This window comes from Macaca thibetana, chromosome 3 (assembly GCF_024542745.1).
Source record: "Macaca thibetana thibetana isolate TM-01 chromosome 3, ASM2454274v1, whole genome shotgun sequence".
Lineage (NCBI taxonomy): Eukaryota > Metazoa > Chordata > Mammalia > Primates > Cercopithecidae > Macaca > Macaca thibetana.
The window spans coordinates 77,438,901-77,460,145 of NC_065580.1; the positions used below are offsets into that span (position 1 = coordinate 77,438,901).

The 21,245-nt window shown below is 38.7% G+C and overlaps 1 protein-coding gene across 8 annotated transcripts in view; it reads left to right on the top strand.

The window, feature by feature from the left end:
* The window catches only part of C1GALT1 (core 1 synthase, glycoprotein-N-acetylgalactosamine 3-beta-galactosyltransferase 1), a 208,297-nt gene that overhangs the window by 84,356 nt on the left and 102,696 nt on the right, over nucleotides 1–21,245 (top strand). For 4 of the 8 annotated variants that reach the window (XM_050782983.1, XM_050782982.1, XM_050782984.1 and 1 more), the window contains exon 1: nucleotides 17,214–17,409. The exons of 1 other annotated variant lie outside the window; for it this stretch is intronic. In XM_050782983.1, coding sequence (XP_050638940.1) covers nucleotides 17,403–17,409 — 7 coding nt within the window. In that variant the 5' untranslated portion in view covers nucleotides 17,214–17,402. Of the gene's footprint in view, nucleotides 1–17,128; nucleotides 17,410–17,453; nucleotides 17,645–17,971; nucleotides 17,995–21,245 lie in introns of those variants that run through there. 3 more of the 8 variants (XM_050782981.1, XM_050782986.1, XM_050782988.1) reach the window with 3 other exon arrangements.

Sequence of the window (21,245 nt, forward strand, 5' to 3'; positions counted from 1 at the left end):
TCTTTACTCATTGTGGTGGGATTATGTGGAATAGAAGCATGCATCTAGGTGCCTTGACTATTTTTCCATTGCTTCATTTTACATAATTATACCCATTTAATTTATCCTTTAATTTTTGTGAATGTATCACTCTATTTCAGTTATGCTAAGGGAATAAGAAAAAAAATTTGTGTCCATATTTGGATTAGAGAGAAAAAACAAACATCACATCCATGGGGTGCAGTTGAGACAGGTGTAGGAGAAATCAAAGTGAGAAAGATTAAGGAGGACATTTCAGTGTAGGAAGCTCTAGATGCAATAATTCAGCTTTCAAGACAGGAAGAAAGAGTCCAGAAAGGCATGTACTGCTATATCTTTTCTCATTTCCTTCTCCGATATATTCCCTTTCAGGAGAAAAAAATGAATAGTTATAAGCACCAATTTATGCTCACATGGTACCAGTTGAGCATCTGTAATCCAAAAACCCAAAATCCGAAATGCTCTAAAATCCAAAGCTTTTTGAGCATCAACATGATGCTACAAGTGGAAAATTCCACACCTAACGTTATCTGATGACTCACAGTCAAAATAGAAAAACTTCATTTCATGCACAAAATTATTGAAAATATTGTATAAAATTACCCTTAGGTTATGTGTATAAGGTGTATATGAAACATACATTTCATGTTTAGACTTGGGTCCCATCCCAGAGATATTTCATTATGTATATGCAAATATTCCAAAAGTTCAAAAAACATCTGAAATCCACAATACTTCTGGTCCCAGGCACTTGAGATAAGGGACACCTGTACTAGGTGTTTTCACATGTTATCTCATTTACTGATAACAACCATGTGAAAAAAATATATTACTGCCATTTTATTATGAGAAAAAGTAAGACTCAGAGAGAATAATTAGGTTTCCTAAGCCCACACAATAAGTGATGGAACTGGGAAGAGAGTGTAGCACAGGTTTAGGGTGAGAAACAATTGGATTAAATGTCCTTCAGTATTTGAATACAAAAATTGTGGTATGTTCTTATAATCGAATACTACTGAACAATAAAAACTAATAAACTACTGATAAATGTAACGATATGGTTTAATTTCAAAGTAACAATGCCAGTGAATAAAACCAGGTATGAAAAACCACATAATGTATGATTTCATTTTTATAACTCTAGAAAATGCAAACTAATCTCTATTGACAGAAAGTAGATCAGTGTTTGCTTAGAGAGGGGGCAGGTTGGGAAGTGGCAGGAAGAAACTTTTGGAGGTGATAGATACGTTCATTATCTTGACTGTGGTGATAGTTTCATGGGTGTATACATATGTCACAACATCAAATTATACACTTTATGTATACTTATGAATGTCAATTATATCTCAATAAAGCAGTTAAAAACAACTGGGTTGAAATCTCTGTTATACTACTTACAAAATGCTTAATCTCTGAGACTACATTTTTAAAAAATCAGTTAAATGGAGTTGCTAATGCCTACTACGGAGGGTTGGTGTAAAGATTAAATCAGTAAGGCACGTACTTAGCACGCTGCGTAATACAATAGTAAGCATGCAGCAGTAGTTATATAAAGAGTCCTAGACTGAGTTCTTCCTTCTTAGAGCTTTCTCCACTTTAATTAATCATGTTAGTCCTTTTTATTTACAGCTGGAATTCAAACACATCAGTCTTACTCCAAAGACCAAGATCTTTCCACTAAACTATGCTAAGCCATAACAAATTTTATGATTTGAGTTGAGGAGGGCATCCCATGATCAGACACCAGGCTCAGAGTATTCCACATAAATGCTCCTCTGTCTTATCCCAGGGTCTAGAAAAGTCACTCTGGGCCAGGGAGGAAGACCAGTAGTTCCGCTGCATATTCTTTACCTATACTCCTTCAGATTCTATCTCTGCTCCTTTTATCAGATCCCTACTGGCTAAACAGCAATGAAACTGCTTATGCAGTGTAAAGATAAATTGAGTGCAACAGGTCCTGTTTCTCAGGAGTTTGCCCTGAATAGCAGTCCAAACTAGATGTAATATTGGGAGAATAGCATTCATTGAGATTAACTGACCTACTCTTTAGGAAACATTTGCTTTCCTGGATAAAATAGTGTATTAAGCATGTTTACATCATGCATTAAAAATGTTATACTGCATATTACACATCACACATTTAATCTTAAACTATATGTAAATTTATAAAATATATAAACAATGATAAAGCTCCCATGTTTATTTCCTAAAGAGTACTATTAAGAGTAATACATCTTTAATATGTCCAATCAAGAGGCCATTTCATAGAATTATGTTTTTTGTTGTTGTTGTTGATTTGTTTTTTCTCCAAGTGATAATCATTAAGAGGGTCAAAACAAGCAGAATTTGTGGTATGCTGACATCTTATAAGATTGTCCTTGGACATTCTAATTTGCCAAAATTTGGACCCCCTGACACTATAGCTCTTTCCTTGGCCTACTACCCCCAGGCCTCTTCTCACAGTGCCCAGACCCTTATTCTTCTGAGACCGTTCTTTCTCCTCTTTTCTCACCCTCCCTCTGCCTACTCCTATGAAGCAGCAAAAACATTCTCCTAGACCCAGACTGAGCAGCTTAGTTCTTGTCTCTGAAGCCTTGGTTAGCATCAGCCATATGGCATCCTAAGAACCTTACCTTCGACTCCATTTTTTTTCAAGGTTTTAAATTTTCTTTCAAAGAAAGGCACTTTTCTCTCTTAGAGAAATTCTGATGCCATCCATAAAGAAATATGTTCTCCACGTTTCACAAGGGAATGAATAAATTCATGAATAGGTAAGTAGAGATGGTGAATGCAGGCTGCTGTTTCAAAAAATCTAGTGATAATGCAAAGGAAAGAAGTGTGCAACAGTTGTAGAAGGTGGTAAGGTAATGGGATATAGAAGTCAGAGGAGTGACAGAAATTGGGAATTCAGAAAAGATGCAGGTTAGTCGCTGAGGCAAGTGCTGAAGAGGAGGGAGGGGCTGGTCTCCAAAGCAGAGTAGGGCTGGAAGGCCAGCCTAGAGCAGGAGGAGACAACACTTCAGAAGTTGCTATTGAGAGAAGTTTGCAGGTAGAAGAGAAGGAGATGAGTCATATCATCGTAAAAAATACCACCTGGTGAGAATAAAAGTGAAAGCAAATAAAGGAGTGTGAATATTGATTCAAGTAACTTTCATGGGAAATGGGAAAGAGAATTGGAAAAGTAAAAGGAAAGCCTTTAGACCCCAGCTGAGACAACAAACCTAATAGGCATAGTAGAGAGATTTCTTCCAACAATCTTCTCCTGTTTTTCCTGTTAATGGGATAACTCTTAAGAGTTACAATTTTCATGGTTACAAAATATTTCATCAAGTAGATGTATGATAATCTATCAAGATTACTCAATTCCTTTTCAAATGAATTAAAATGTGGTATTTTTAAAAAGACAACTAAGCATATTTTAATTACCTGTAAGAATATTGTCTACCTACAAATAATTAAAGTCCCTAAAAAAGGAAGCAAAACAATACATTTGTCTTTTCTGCCAGCATTATTCCTTTCTTCAGCAAAACACTGTAATTTAAAAATATATACAGAATCATTTATTTTTTTATTATGGTAACATATACATAACACAAACTATGACATTTTAACCATTTTAAGGGTACAATTCAGTGGCATTAATTGCATACATGCTATTGTGCAAACACCACCACTATCTTTTAACAAAGCTTTTCCATCACCCAAAACAAATTCAATAACCATTAAGCAGTAACTCCCCTTTATCCCCTCCACCTTTAACCTATTTTCTGTCTCTATAAATTTGCCTATTTCAGATATTTCATATAAGTGGAATTATACAATACTTTGTCATTTGTCTGGCTTATTTCATTTAGTATCATGTTTTCAAGGCTCATCCATGTAGTAGCATGCATCAAAACTTGATTTTTTTCATGGCTGAACAGTATCCCACTGTATGTGTATAAGATATTTTGTTTATCCATTTCTTGGTTGATGAACACTCGGGTTGTTTCCACCTTTTGGCTATTATGAATAAGGTCACAATAAACGTTCATGTACAAATATCTCTTTGAGTCTCTGTTTTCAATTATTTGGGGTGTATATCTCAGAGCTGAATTGCTGAGTTGTATGGTAATTCTATGGTTAGCCTATTGAAAAACTGCCATGCGGGTTTCCACAGTGGTTGCTCCATTTTACATTCCCACCAGTAATGTGCAAATGTTCCAATTTCTCCACATCCTTGTCCACACTTGTTATTTTCTGTTTGGGTAGTTTGTTTTGTTTTTTCTTAATCTTACAGCTATCCTAGTAAGTGTGAAATGGTTCCTCATTGTTGTTTTGATTTGCATTACCCTAATAACTAAAGATGTTGAACTCTTTTCATGTGTTTATCAGCCATTTGTACATTTTTTTGAGAAGTGTCTATTCAAGTCTTTTGTCCATTTTTAAATCATGTTGTTTATCTTTTAAGGATCCTTTTGGATTCAGTTTGCTAGTGCTTTGTTGAAGATTTTTGCTTCAATATTCAGAAGGGATATTGGTGTGCACTTTTTTGTGATGTCTTTATCTGACTTTGGTATCAGGTTAATGCTGACCTCACAGAAAGAGTTTGAGAAGAATTGGTGTTAACTCTTCTTGAAATATTTGGTAAAGTTCACCAGTGAAGCTATCTGGTCCTGGACTTTTCTTTGTTGGGAGGTTTTGATCACTGATTCAATCTCTCGACTTGTTATATGTCTAGTGAAATTTTCTATTTCATCTTGAGTAAGTTTGGTTAATTTGTGTGTTTATCCAGTTCATCCAGATTATCCAAAGCTGGCAGTAATGTCCCTATTCTCATTTTAAATTTTAATCATTTATCATTTGTGTCTTTCTTTTTTCCTTTGTCGGTTTAGCTAAAGGTTTGTCAATTTGATTACTTTTTTTTACAGAGCCAAATTTTGGTTTTACTGATTCTTTCTATTGTTTATTCTGTTTTATTGATCTCTGCTCTAATCTTTATTTCCTTCCATTGGCTAGTTTTGGGTTTGGTTTACTCTTCCTTTTCTAGTTTCTCAAGGGATAAAGTTAGGCCATTGATTATCTTTTGTTTTTTTCTAATGTAGGAATTTACAGTTACAAGTTTTCCTTTGAGCACTGTTTTTGCTGCATCTTACGCTTTAATATACGTGTTTTAGTTTTCATTATTAAACATCTTATGTTAGGCTGGGCATAGCGGCTCATGCCTGTAATCCCAGCACTTTGGGAGGCCGAAGCGGGCAGATCACCTAAGGTCAGGAGTTTGAGACCAGCCTGGCCAACAGGGTGAAACCCTGTCTCTACTAAAAATATGAAAATTAGCCGGGCATGGTGGTGGGCATCTGTGTTTTCAGCTACTCAGGAGGCTGAGGAAGGAGAATCACTGGAACCCAGGAGGCGGAGGTTGCAATGAGCCGAGATCGTGTCACTGCACGCCAGCCTGGGTGACAGAGCAGGAGTCCATCTCAAAATAAACAAACAAACCTTATGTTTTAATATGTTTGTTTTCATTTTCATTATTTTCTAATTTTTCTTGTAGTTTCTTCTTTGACCAATGAGTGTTTGGTAGTGTGTAGTTTCATTTCCATATATTTGTAGATTTTGCAGTTTTCCTTTGATTTTGATTTGTAGCTTCATTCTCCTTGGTCAGAAAAGATACTGTATATGACTTCAACTTTTTAAAATTTATTCACTTGTTTTGTGGCTTAACATGTAATCTATCCTAAAGCATCTTCCATGTGCCCTTGAGAAAAATATGTACTCTGCTGTTATTGGGTAAAATGTTCTATATACTCATGTTTGGTCTAGTTGGCTTATTCAAGTCTTTTATTTTGTGACTTATCTTCTGTCTAGATATTCTATTCATTTTTGAAAGTAAGATATTGGAGTCTCCAACTATTATTGTACAACTATTTGTTTCCCTTTAATTCTGTCAATATTTGCTTGAAATATTTTGGGTCTCTGTTGTTTGGTGCATATATGTTTATAACTTTTTGATGATATACATATATATCTATATATCAATATATAATGTCCTTCTTTGTCATTATAACAGGTTTTGACTTGAAGTTTTTTTACCTAATATTAGTATAGCCTCCTCAGCTCTCTTTTGGTTCTATTTGGATATAATATCTTTTCTATTCTTTCACTTTCTACTTATTTGTGTCTTTAAATCTAAAGTGACTCTCTTACAGACAGCATTTATCCATTCTGCCAATCTCTGCCTCTGAGTGAATAGTTTAATCCATTTATATTTAAAATAGTACTCCTAATGAAGTACTTCTGCCATTTTGATACTTGTTTTCTGTATGTCTTATACTTTTTTCCTCTCTCATTTTCTCCATTATTGCCTTCTTTTATGTTTAGTTGATTTTTTTGTAGTGAACCATTTTGATTCTTTTCTTATTTCCTTTTCTATCTTTTCCTATATATCTCATTTCCTATAGATCTTTTAGATATTTTCTTTGTGGTTACCATAGCAATTACATTTAATGCCCTAAATTTAAGGTAATATATTTTGAATTGATACCAACTTAACTTCAAAAACATTTAAAAACTATACTACTGCACATCTTTATCTTCCCCCTTTATGTTGTTAATGTCTTTTTACATCTTTAACATTGTGTCCCCAACAGGAGATTTATTATTTTTACATATGTGTATGTTAAATCGTATTAAAAATAAATGGTAGAGTTACAGACAAAAATTAAATAGCACTTGTTTTTATATTTCCCCTACTTTTACTGTAGGCCATTATTTTCCTCACATGGCTTTGAATTACTGGCTAGTGTCTTTTCATTTCAACTTGAAAGACTTCCTTTGCATTTCTTGTTGGACTCAGCTTTTGTTTATCAGAATATATCCTAACTTTTCCATCATTTTGAAGGACAGTTTTGCTAGATATAAAATTTCAGTTAATAGGTTTCATTTTCTTCCACCCACTTAAATATGTCACTCCACTGTCTTCTGGCTTCCACGTTTTCTGATAAGAAACTGGCCTTTAATTTTAATGAGGATTCCTTGTACGTGATGAGTTACTTCTTTCTTGTTTGCTGCTTTCAAGATTCTCTACCTTTGGCTTTTGATGGGTTGGTTAGAATGTCTTAGTGTGGGTCTTTTTGAGTTTATCCAACTTGGAGTTCATTCGGTTTCTTGGATTTGTAGGTTAGTATATTTAATAAAATTTTGGAAGTTTCTGGCTATAATTTTTCAAATATTAGTTCTGCCCCTCTCTTTGTTATCTAAAATTCCCATAACACATATGTTGGTCCTCTTGATGATGACGCACAGGCCCTTTCGTCTCTGTAAACTCTGAAAAAAAAAATGAACAGACCTTATTTTTAATGCCATTTTAGGTTTACAGTGAAATGCAGTGGAGTTACAGAGAATTCCCATATATTCCTTACCCTCACACATATACAGCCTCCCCGACTATCAACATCTCACACCAGAGTGGTACATTTGTTACTATCAATGAACCAACAGTGACACATCATTATCAAGCAAAGTCCATAATTTACATTGGAGTTCACTCATGGTGTTATACATTCTATAAGTTTTGACCAATGTATAATGAAATGTATCTACCATTATAGTGTCATAAAGAATAGTTTCCTTGCCATAAAAATCTCCTGTGCTCCACCTATTCATCATTCCTTCCCCTCATCTGACTGGAATCACGCAGTCTGTAACCTTTTCAGATTAGCTTCTTTCACTTAGCAATATGCACTTAAAGTTTGATATAGTTTGGATATTTCTCTCTGCCTGAATCTCATGTTGAAATGTAATCTCCAGTGTTGGAGGTGGGGCCTAGTGGGAGCTGTTTGGACCATGGAAGCAGATCCTTCATGAATGGCCATCCCCTTGGTAATAAGTGAGTTTTTGCTTTGGTTCACATGAGATCTGGTCATTTAAAAGTGTGTGGCATCACCCCTCCACCTCTCTCTCTCTTGTTCCTGCTCTGGCCATATGATGTGCTTGCTCTCCCTTCACCTTCTGCCATGATTGCAACCTTCCTGAGGATTCCCTGGAAGCCAAGCAGAAGCCAGCATCATGCTTCCTACAAAGACTGCAGAACCATGAGCCAGTTAAACCTCTTTTCTTTTTAAATTACCCAGTCTTGGGTATTTCTCCGTAGCAATGCAAGAATGGATTAACACAAGGTTCAACCATGTGTTTTTTTGGCTTGATAGCTTATGTCTTTTTAGCATTGAATAGTATTCCATTGTCTGTGTGTACCACAGTTTATTTATCCATTTACCTTGTATTAGTCTGTTTGGGCTGCTATAACAAAATAGTACAGACTGGACTGGGCACAATGGCTCATGCCTGTAATCCCAGCACTTTGGGAGGCCGAGGCAGCAGATTGCTTAAGCTCAGGAGTTGAAGACCAGTCTGGGCAACATGGTGAAACCCTATTTCTACAAAGAATACAAAAAATTAGCTGGGCATGGTGGTGCATGCTTCTGGTCCCTGTTACTCGGGAGGCTGCGACAGGAGGATCACTTAAGCCTGGGAGGTGGAGGTTGCAGTGAGCCGAGATCATGCCACTGCACTCCAGCCTGGGTACCAGAGCAAGACTCTGTCTCAAATTTTTTTAAAATAGGAAAAAAAAATATAGATGGGGTGTCTTAAACAACAGAAATTTACTTTCTCACAGTTCTGAGGCTTGAAATCCGTGACAACACTGCTGGCAAATTCACTTTCTGGTGAGGGCTCTTTTCCTGGCTTTATAGGTGGTGGCCGTCATTTTTTCCGTTTTTTTTTATTTTTTTATTTTTTTTTATTTTTTATGTCCCCACACGGCCTTTCCTCGTGTATGCATAGAGAGGGGAAGAGAGAGTGCTCTGGTATCTCTTCTTGAGAACACTACTCTTACCAGATCAGGGCTCCACCCTTAACCTGCACTACTTCCTTAGAGACCCCATCTCCAAATACAGCCACACTAGGGGTTAGGACTTCAGCACAGGAATTCTGAAGGGTACATAAAAGGGCCTCTTGGTTACTTTCAAGTTCTGGCAATTATTAATAAAGCTGCTGTAAACATTCAAATGCAGATTTTTGTGTGGACATAAGTTTCACCTGATTTGGGTAAATAACAAAGAGCCCAATTGCTGGATTGTATAGTAAAAGTATATTCAGTTTTGTAAGAAAACTGCCAAACTGTCTTTCAACATGGCTCTACTGAACCCATGCCTGTAATCCTAGCACTTTGGGAAGCTGAGGTGGGAGGATCACAAGCTCAGGAATTCAAGACCAGCCTGGGCAACATAAAAAGAAAAAAAAAGTGGCTATACAATTGGCATTCCAACAAATGAAATTTTCTTCATTCTTTTTCCTTTCTGCTCCTTAGACTCAATAATTTCAATGGCCTTATCTTCAAGTTCACTGACTCTTCTGCTTGCTCAGTTCTGTTGCTGAAGCCACCTAGATTGTTTTATTTTTATTTTTCAGCTTCAGAATTTCTGTTTGGTTCCTTTTTATAATTACTATCTCCTTGTCGACACTCTCATCTTGTTCATACATCATTTTCCTGGCTTCCTTTAGTTCATTGTCAATGTTTTCATTTCCATGTTTAGCATTTTGAGCATATTTAAGACAATTGTTTTAAAGTCTTTGTTTAGTAATTCCAATGTCTGGACTTCCTCAGGGACAGTTTCTATCCATTTATTTTGTTCCTTTGAATGAGCCATACTTTGTTTCTTTGAATGCTTTGTAATTTTTGTGTGTGAGCTTGAAAAGTGGCCATTTGGCTCCTACGATGTGGTAACTAGGAATTAGATTTTCTTCACTTTCCTAGGCTTTGCTGTTTTCTGGTTCTTGAAGGCTGTAGCAGTCAGTTTATTTGAGGCCTGTCTCAAACATTATTTCAAAGACTGTATTCCTTGTCAATATGGTCACTGAAGACTCTGTCCCTTAGCTATGTTCAGCTAGTGTTTTGGCAGATTTCTTCGAATACCAGGAGCTCTCACAGTCTTTGCAAATTGGCTCTAAGCCAGGGCTCTACTTCAATTCTTAGTCAGGCTTGCACTGTGCTAAGGGATCAGCCCAAAATGAAAGCTCAGGGTTTTCTCAGGTGTTTTCTAAGCATGTGTTTTGCCCTGGGCATGTGCATGGCTTTCTAAATTTCCATGTATACATGGTTGCTTTTGAATATTTTAATTTCCCAAATAAACTCTCTCCAGATTTTTCCTTAGGCAGTCTATTGCATGTTTCAACTGTAATCTCTGCCTCCAGGTGTCTAGAGTTATTACTTCAGTTTGCCGTGTTTTCCAGCTTTTTCTGCCCTAAGTTCTGAGTTAGACAAAACAGAGGACAGGATCTTGCATCAACCCTTCAGGTAGCCCCTTGTATTGGTCTGCTTGGGCTACTGTAACAATATACCACAGACTGAATAGCTTAAACAACATAAATTTATTTTTCACAGTTCTGGAGGCTAGCAAGTCCAAGATCCACATTCTGGCTGACTTGGTTTCTGCTGAGGGCTTTTTTTTTTTCTGGTTTACAGATGATTGGCATCTCTCTGTGTCCTTACATAATGGGGAAAGAGAGCTCTTCCTCTTCTTAGAAGGGCACCAGGTCTACTGGATAAAGGGCCCTACCTTTATCACCTCATTTTACCTTTATTACCTCCATATACCTATAAACCCCAACAGGATAGGGTTGGGGGGCTTTCCAAACACACAGCGGTTCCTAGAGGTTGGTATGCCTGGAGACAGCATGGAAGCTACATGCCATTTCTCCCATACCTTACATTATACATCTCTTCTATCTGGCTATTCATCTGTATCCTTTATAATAAGTGAGTAAACATAGGTAAAGTATTTGCCCAAGTTCTGTGAGCCATTTCAGCAAAATGGGAATTTATGGAAAAAGGCTGAGGAAGGAGATGCTTCTCAATGGAGGATGAATAGAAACCAGAAAAGGTATCTACCACAGGTCCACCTTTAGATTTAGAAATACAACTTGAAATAAGAAAAAAAAAATGCCACATTATGCAGCTACACAATTTGTAAGTCAATTAGTTCTTTACAATAACAGATGCAACATATACATTTATAAATAATTTACTCCTTTGGGATTTCAAACTAAAGAAACCAACTATTTCATTTACAACAAATGTTTCTGCTTCTGTTTCTCATCAATTGAGAAAACAATTAAGGAATACTCTTGATTCTTATTCCAGGGAACTGGAGGAACAGAGAGTAACCCTAGGGATTCTAGCCTCGTAAGCTGAGAATATTTTTCTAGATGACACAAGTTCCTCAGTGCACATGTGACAGTCTCTGCTTTCAAGCTAATATGCTGTGAGTCACACTGAGTCCTCTTCCCTTGAGGTTAAATGTACTTCCTAGACTTTTTTCTTTATTTCTTCCTCTGCTCTATTCTCCATCTGAACCCTATTCCTCTGTCAGTCAATTCAGAAAACACCACCAGCCGTTCCAATTGTCTCAAAATCTTGGTAAATTTTGTGAAGATGTAGCTGCAAGGAATAAAAACTGTTTAGAAAATCTTCCCTTAGGTTATACAGGGTGGCACTGTCAGGTATTTTCAATAGGAGATGAGAAGCTCTGTCTAAAAGCACAATGTTGCCAGAAGGATTTCCCTCATCTTTGTTTCCTGGTGTCCATTTTTCACTTACTTCCTAATTTAACATAGGAAATGAGGTACATGAAGCTCTGTCCCTTTCTTCCCCCTAGAATTCTTCTTTTTCTCAGGGATCATCCACAACAACAAACAGTCTGATATCTAATTAGGCCAGTAGTTTCAACTGATTTGGGCTCACAGTTGAATAGCTGAAAACAAGAAACAACAATACAATTAAACTAGGGACCTTGTATTTAAGGCCATTCATTCACTACATAATCAGGACTTGAATCTCACACTAAGGCTCTGTCTTACTCATTCTAACATATATTACCTCTCAGGTTAGTCATGCCACAAAAATGTGCATTGTTATAATTGCCTCATCTCTACCTTTGATGTTCCAGTATATAAAGCCTTCCCCTGTGTGCCCTAAGCTCTGCCCTCTGAAAGAGAAAGACATGTTTTCTGCCATTTATTTTCTTGCTATTGGATGCAATTTTGCTCTAGTATGAACTCATAAACTCAAATAACCGGTTAAATATATGTTTGTTATTAAGTTTGTTTAAGTACCTCTGTTACAATAAAGAGGAGCAGATATACTCAGCCACAGTTACAAATTAATTCATGAAAAGAAAAAGGAGCCAGTGATAATTATGCATTCTTTTAAAAGAGTAATAAATTTTCAACAGGCTAATAAAATGAGATCTGACATATAAGCTACCATTCTGCCATACTCTTAAATCCAAACTGCTTGTTATGAATGATGCTACTATTTTATACAGTACACAGTAAAATCAGTAAATAAGTTGTCACTTCCTGAAAGAAAGATCTCCATGGTATTCACGTAAAATACTTAATGCTTAACTGCTTAAACATAAGGTAGACCTCATCAGCCTAATTTAATTAAAAGAATGCTAATACTGTATATATAAAGCATATTTATACATAATCTCATTGACTGCCTTTTGGAGTACATTGGGATTATTTTCCCCAGTTAGTGGATAGGGAAATTGAGATTCAGAAGGGGTAGGTGACTTATTACAGGTCATCCAGCTAATCAGTGATAAAACTGGGGGCACTGAAGGATAAGTACCTTGACTGGGCTTACCAAAGTGGTGGCTACAAAAAGGCTAGAGGTGTGTTTAAAAGTTTACAGGAGAGCCATCCATTTTCAGTTGACTTTTTCAGGAAATGATTCAGTTTGAAAAGGAAGAATGCAAGAATCCTGCAAAAGAGGGCTTTGAGAGAATTTAGATCTGTAGATTCTGATCTTTGGATCGATTACATCAAAGGAGAATTGAACCGCCCCCTTGGTAGACCTGAGAAATGCAGACAGACCTATTGGTGAGCCATGAAAATGCTGCAGGGAAAGTCATCAGAGGCATCTGTAGCTAAACGTGCTATGTATCAGACTGGTCATTTGTGAAGAGAAATAATACAGCCTACCTTGTGAAATAGTATTGCAAGCCCTGTGGGCAAATTTGTATTATGAGTCAATCTGTAATTTGCTTGGAGATGGCAGACAAGATGGCTGTCTGGTTTCGAGACATGGTTTAATTTTGTGTTAACTCATTAATTTTTAAAACATTTTTGATTGAGGAAAAACAACTGGGGGCAGAATTCAAGTTTCAAGGATTCCATTCTGTTCACCGTGTTACTTCCACAACTGGCGAAGTTTAGCTCTCAGTAAGATTCACACTTCATTTCTCTATGAGAGATCAAAAAACCCTTAGATAATACAGGTGTCAGGGAGCAAAGATAAACCTAACATTGTATGCTACCCACTAAAGTGTAAAAGATATACTTCATTCAATTATTTATTCATTCAAACAACAAATAATCGAACACCAGCATGTGTGCCAGGCATTGTGCTAGGCTCTATTATATCCAGCTGCATGAGTTACCTATTGTTGCATAACAAACTATCCCAAAACTTAGTGGCTTAAAACGAAAATCATTTAAACATTTAGTATCTCACCATTTCTGTGGCTTAGGAATTCAGGACCGTAGCTGAATGATTATGTCTCAAGGTCTCCTTCTAGGTTACAGTCAAGATGTTGACCAGGATGCATGCAATCATATGAAGGCCTGACTGGGATTGGAGGATCTGCTTCCAAGCTCATTCACATGGCTATTGTCAGAAGGCCTCAATACCTCACCGATTGTTAGCTGGAAGCCTTAATTACTCACCATGTGAGCCTTTTTATAAGTTACCTGAGTGACCTTATGACTCTGACATGACAGCTACCTGGCCCCAACAAGTAATCCTGGAGAAAGAATAAAAAGGCTGGCATGTTTTATAGTTTCCCCTCAGAAGTCACACTACATCATTTCCTATGCATTCTATTCATGAGAACAAGTCATTTGATACAGTCCAAACTCAAGGTGAGGGGAATGAAGTTTGACCCTTTGAAGGAAGAAGTATCAAATGATTTGTGAACATATTTTAATACTACCATATGAGTTAATAACATTTAATTCATGAAATTTAACTTAATTATTATAAAGTGGTGTCAATATATTTGTAAAATGTAGGTATTTAAAGGGAAACTAAGTCTATTAAAGAAGACAATGTTTCACTGTTGTTGCTAGCTTGTTTACATTTTCTGTCACCATTTTCGTCTCATTCTGTTAAAAAAATTCTGTATATAGTGCTAAATAAATGATGACTTGGCCTATCTTATTATGTCAACTAAGAATTGGATTTGATACTTATAACAGATAATAACAAAATCTTATATAGAAGGGATATAGTCTTCCTCACCTAACAACAAATCCAGAAGTGGGACAGTCCAGAGCTGGTCAGTTTGGCCCTCCAAAGCAACCACGGACCTAGGCACCTCCGGTGTCCTACATTATTAATAGTGTCAGTGTGGCTTTTGTTATTATGGGTGAAATATGTCTGCTCTACATCCAGTATCATGTCCCTGTTTCAGGTTCAAAAAAATAAAAGGGGTGGGTACAGATCAAATGGCTAAAGCAATATTTATTGAGCCTCCTCTACAGAAATTCACTTTTATTTAATTGATAGTCACATGGCCAGCCATGACTTAAGAAAGTCTAGGAACATGAATATTTTTAACTGGACATGCTGTCACCCTGAAGAAATCAGAGTTCTACTAGTAAAGAAGAAAGGATATTGGTTTAGACAACCAGTAATGTCTACCGACCTACTCTAAGGAGCTTTAACATGCATTATTAAACACTAGACACAAGAAAAACAACAATACTCAGGTTTACCTGTGTTTCAAATATGTTTCAAATGGGAGAATCTGGTCAGTTTTGAGTCCCACATATAAAGTATATTTTTCAAAGTAACCACAACTTTTATTCTCTAATTGAAAATGTTAAAGAATTGGCTGACATTAGTGTTACTTCTAGGAATGTGTCCAAGGAGATAATTGCACAATTGTGCAACAGCCTGTGGATAAGAATGTTCATAAGAGACTTTTTTATGATAGTAAAAACTTGGAAACATAAATGTCAATCAATAGAATACTGGTTGGATAAATGATGGTATATCCATCTAACAGACACTATGCAACTTTTAAAAATAATGTTTTTCATGACTATTGTTCACTGTGCAGATAATAAGATCCAATTTATGAAATATTGTATTTATATGTCTATATGTGATTCTATTCTTAGAGAGATGCCTAGAAGAATGTAACACAAAACTTAAGAAATGGTTATCTCTATATTATGGGATTTGGACAGATTTTAACTTCTTTGCATTTTTGTTTAAAATTTTTCAATTTGTTTGCACAAGCACGTAGTGTTTTTATAAAACAATAGTTATTAGCTGGGTGCTACAGCCTGTGCCTGTAATCCCAACTACTGGGGAGGCTAATGTAGGAAGATTGCTTCAGCCCTCAGCCCAGTTGCTCGAGGCTGTTGTGTGCATGATCACATCTGTGAATAGCCACTGCACTCCAGCCTGGGCGACACAGAAAGACCATATCTCTTTAAAAAAAGAAAAAAAAAAAAGCTATTTTCAAAGAAAGGCAGGGTGGGAGCAGGGCTGATTTGGTCCAGTATTGTTTCCAGCAAGTAATTTTCCTGGATAAGGCTGTGGCTGACCTTATCTTAGGAAAGGGTTCTAATCTTTGCTCAATGGAAAAAAGTGTTATTCTTTATTCATTATAACTTTTAATAAAATTAAAATGAGAAAAGGAGTTGTGAGTTTTGGTTTCTATTTGGAACACTGACCTCTGAAAGGGTCTCCCTTCCATATTTTACAATGGGTGAAAGATATTGTGGAAAGGTGGAGGGGGAGGAGGCTGAGCAACAACTGTATACAAGTTGGGGAGGAGTAGAGGATGGAGGTAAGGATGTAAGGGAGAGAAGTCTGGACCCATGAGCCAGGGAAAGAGCAATAACCTGGACAGCAGGATAGCTGCACTTCTCTTCTAGCATGGACCTATCAGTTTATCTTTCTGGCCTTAGTTTTCTCATCTGAAAAATAAGACATCTGTATTAGAATCACTACATGTGCTTTATGTTTCACAATTCTTTTGGATATATTGATGCTATGTCCTGAGAAACTACACTACAGCTGAACCTAAGCAAATTAAAGAAAAAATAACAACAATAATGTATATTGTTTATTATTTGTCTCAGGCATTCTAAGTAACTTGCCAATAGGTGGAGGGACCAAGATGCCAGCCCAGGCAGTCTGATTTTAGAGCCCATACTCTAACAACCATGCTGTAGAATACTAAAGAACCGCTTGGATAGGGCATTTAAAGGAAGCAGGATAGCTTTCCTATTCTGGAACTTGGTCTTGTAGATAATGGCTAACGCCAGTAAAGCCAATACCTTACCCTCACCTCATGACTATTATGGGGTTGCCTCAACAGGTGGCAGTCTCCTCCCCCTATTCCAAAGACAACTTCCTTATTCAGAGCCCAGTGAAAGGGGAGATAGGTTTTGTTAAGCCCCGAAGAAGCTCTTCTGGCCATTGCCCCACAGAACCGAAGTGCTGACAGAACCAAAGACGAAATGTGCCTACAGAAAGCTTTCTAGTATCATTATCTCGGTCATCATACATGATGACCCAGCACCCGTATGCATACTTCATCTTATTACTTCCTTTCATTAAGTCCAGAGAGATACTGAGTAAAGAGAGTACGAGGAGAGAACAGAAAAACAAATGAACGGGTTAAGAGCAGGCTACAGGCCACAAGAGTCCTGCAGGGTTAGAGCCTGTACCTCAGACAAAGATCCCTCAGGCATCCCCTTTTTCCTTCCCTGTTGTTGCCCTGCCTTCGTCCCCCTCAAGATCCGGAAGCAAGTGCATAACCTTATAGCAGTATCAGAAAGGTGGAGGGTAGCAGACACAAGCCGCAAAGGGGCTATAACGAAATCTGTTGCTCTTGGAAGACCGACTTCCCAGACCTCTTCGCATTAGGGCGGAGCGTGCGCCCGGCGGCCAATCCCCGGTTCCTCACGTCGCCGTATCCCCGCCCACCGCCCCTCCCGCTCCGCCCTTCCCTGGGGCTGGTGCGGCGGCGGAGACGTCAGCGCCAGGAGACTCCGGGTGGCGGCTGCGCCGTAGGCGGGCCACGGCTTGGACGCGCTGCGGGGAGGGGCGGAGCGAGCGGGCGGGAGCGCGCGTAGGGCCCGCCTTGGCCGCCGCTGCTGCTGCTGCCGCCGCTGCCGGGGAATAATCTGGGCGGCAGCGGGCGGCCTCGGCTAGCGGCCACGAGCCACTTCTGCGGCTGCCCAGAGAAGCAAAGGTCGCCGGTCCGAAGTCGTCCCCCTCTCCGCCCCCCAGGAGGGGCGAGAGGGAGCCGCAGCTGATGTCAGGTACGGCCGGCGGAGGCGCCCTCAGGCTGCGGGTCCAAGGTCTCGGCTCCCCTCGCCCTCTCCCCGCCCTCCCCCTTCTCCGGGTTGGTAGGGAAGCGTGGAGGATAGACCCAAACCCCGGGCGCGGCGGAACAGGTGTCTCGGGGTCAGAGCCGGGCTGGGGTCGTCCGGGCTCCTGAGGAAGGCGCGAGGACTTCCTGCTCCCGGAGTCTTAGCGATCTGCCACAGCGTCCGGGTGCGTACCCGGCCGCAATTTTGTGGACTTGTAGCCTCCTCTTCGTCGTGGGTCCTTCCGTTGTGCCCGCTCGCGCCCCTCTTCTGCCGGCGCGCTGCCTGGCGGCGCCGCAGGGTGCAGAGTGCGCCCGGGCCGGACCACTTAGCGGTCCTGCCCCGCCGGGCCCTCCCGGTCCCTCCTCCCGCTCCCTCCCCGCCCCGCCGCTGACCTGGGGGTCCCGCCGGACTCGGCGCCCAGGTGTGGGGCACCTTCGCCGAGAGCTACTCAGCTGCCGCGCCGCCTGAGCGCCCAGCGAGCAGGCTCCTTCCAGAAGTGCCTGGAGCTTGCTTGGGGCTAGCTTGGATCATCAGGTTTGTCTGTGGCTGATTTATTTCTTTAAGTTTCCGTGCCGCAGAGTGAACCAGATACGTGTGTGTTGGGGCATTCGCTGCGTGGGGGAGGAAGAAAGGCATTAAAAAGAATTTTTTTTTTTTTTTCATCTCCACCCCATTTTCCCCCAGCAAATTGTGATGGGATTAGTAGGTGTTGACAAGTTGTCCATATTGCTTTGAATTTGGGTAAGTTGTACACTCTTAAAACATGACCATAATTTAGCGCTGTGGATTTATTCTTTCCTAGCCCTTACCGTCTCCCCACCCCCACCGCCCCGCATTTAAAGCAAACAACAATATCAGCAACACAAAACCCACACATTCTAGAAAAATTCTCAAGATTTCTAACCTAGTTCTCTATATCCATTGTACATATTACTCGATTTCCGTTTCACGCTTTTTAAGATAGAAAACTATTGTGCTAACCATGGATTGATTTCATTATGAATTTAAAAGTTATAAATTTAGAATCATAATGAATCAGTGAATAATTAGGCCAGTGTGTAAGGGACAGAAATATGTTAACTTACTAAAAGTTGGGCATAGAACATAGCTTTGCCAGGAAAAAGTGTGCATAATTTCAAGTTGCTTGATTGTGGTGTGAGTTTGGGAAGTGGGAATCTGAGTTTTTAGAAGGTATTTAGATGACAGCTTTTCACCCTCTTAGGTAAATGTCAGATGAGCTTGATGCACATGATACTGTATGTTTTAAGTATTGTATATAGTAAACTATGCTTTCTACCAGCCTTTATATGTAGATGTACAGTTTAAGTGAATATAAGGTTTCAAGTTAGCAAACAGTTAACTCTTCACCTAATGTTGAGTAAAGCAATGATTTAGTCAGGAAAGTATGACTCATTTAAAATTCTTCATAAAGAGAATAATTTTTCAGTATTAGTGGAGAACCATTAAATGCCTCTCTTAAATTTGCCTGGAATTTGTATTTTTTTGTATCTTCCTACTTAGGATTAAGCAGTTTAGAAATATTTTGTGTTTCCTATTTAAAGTTTTTCATAATTATTCTTTTTAAGACTAGACTACATTGAGTAAATTCAATATTCAGTTATTAAAATCGTATCACAAATTTATTTCAGGGTACATATAATGAATTCGTGTTTACCTAATAGAAATATGAAAAAGTATGTCACTAGGCATATGCTACTATTTGTATATTGATTTGTGCTAAAATTAAAATTGCATTATGCAGTTTAACTTTATAAGCCATGGTAATTTAGAGTCTGTGTGTGGTAAAATTATTGATTGGAATTTTTATGACAGTGCAGCTATAAATAAACCTTAAGTAGAAAATGGAAAGCTTGATGCTGAAATTAAATTCAGATAGGCTTAAAAGTTTAAGCTTCCCAATACAACCATCTTTTCTTTTAGAAGATTTCTTAAGATTTGATTAAAGAGGCTGATGTACAAACTATAGCAAGGCTGAAAGAAAGGTATGACAAAAATCTTTTTACTCCAGATTCAGTGGGATTAAGTCATTCTTTTAAAAGAAGAAAGGGGGTGGAGTTGGGAAGGAGACTTGTTCATAAAATGAGAAATTAGCCTTTTATCTTGAAATCTGGTTAGAGAGGAACTCCAATGTGTACTTAAATTATTTTGCGGCTAATTCAAATGTCCAAGGGGAAAATATATGCCAACATCTGTAATGTGTGAGAATAGGAAGTGTACCTTGGAAAGAAAAAAAAAATATATAAAGAAACTGGTGTTTGTGATCTAGGGAAGCACATAAGAAGGTGGGTGAAACTGAAAGGGAAATCTAAATAAGCACCTGTAGTATGTGCTGCCTTGCACACTGAAGGGGCATGTTGGGGGCAACGAGAGGCAACACTAGGGAGATTCTGGAATGGGAAACCTGTATATTAAGGCACATTTAAATGGGTAGATGTTGGATAATAGGCAGAACTTGAAATTAAATACAGCTTGGCATAGTTATTTGCATTCTTGGTCATTGTATTAGTTTTCTAAGGCCTTGGTAACAAAATACGACAAACTGGGTGATTTAAAACAACAGTTTTATTGTCTCAGTTCTGGAGGCAAGATGTCTGAAGTCAAGATGTAGGTAAGGCTATGCTCTCTCAAGGTTCGAGGGGACAGTCTGTTCCATGCGTCTTACCTTGTGTTACTGCCAATCCTTGGCATTTTTTGGCTTGCAGCTATATCACTCCAGTCTCTGATTCTTATCACGACATAATCCCTGTGTGGCTCTGTCTTCATATGGTGTGCTCCACTTGTTAGAAGGATACTAGTCGTATTGGATTAAGATCCACCCTAATCACCTCATCTTAACTTATTACATCTGCAAAGACCCTGTTTTGGAAAAAAAAAGAAAGAAGGTCACATGCAGAGGTACTGGAATTAGGACTTCAACCTATCTTTTGGGGGAACACAGTTTAACCTGTAACAGTTACACGGTTTCTTTTACAGTGTTCAGTAAATGTTTAGCATCATAGGCTGAGTCAGAGGCTACCGTGGAAACAGGATGGGACACTTATATTTATTTACATATATCAGTGATGTCTTAATAGCAGAATATCTGAAACTGGGTAATCTATAAAGAAAAGAAATTTATTCCTTACAGTTATGAAGGCTGAAAAGTCTTGGTTCAGGGGGCCACATCTGGTGAGGGCCTTGCTGGTATGGACTCTGCACAGTCCTGAGGTAGCACAGGGCACCACATGGTGAGGGGTCCGAGCATGCTAGCCCAGAACTCTCTTTTCTTATAAAGCTACCAGTTCCTTTCCCATGATAACTCGTTCATGAGGGCTGAACCCTTAGGACCCAGTCACCATTTAAAGACTCCAGCTTTCAGTACTGCAACACTGGTGATTAAGGTTCAACATGAGTTTTGGAGGAGGCAAGCATTCAGACCACAGCAAGTGCTTACTATGTGCCACGTCCTAGAGATAAAACAGTGGATAGACAAAAATCTCTGTCCTCATGGAGCTTACATTCTGAAACAGGTTCTAAAAATGTGGTCCCTGGATCTGCAGCATCAGCATCACCTGGGAAGTTGTTAGAAACTGAAATTTTCAGGCTCCATCCCAGAACTCTTTATTTAACTAGCCTTCCAAATAATTGTGATGCAGACTCAGGTTTCAGAACCACTGATCAAGATGGAAAAGACACAGTAAACAAGATGGATAAGTAAAATAATATTAGATATTAATAGGTGCTGTGGGTAAGCATAGGGTGGGCCAGTGAAGACTCCTGAAAAG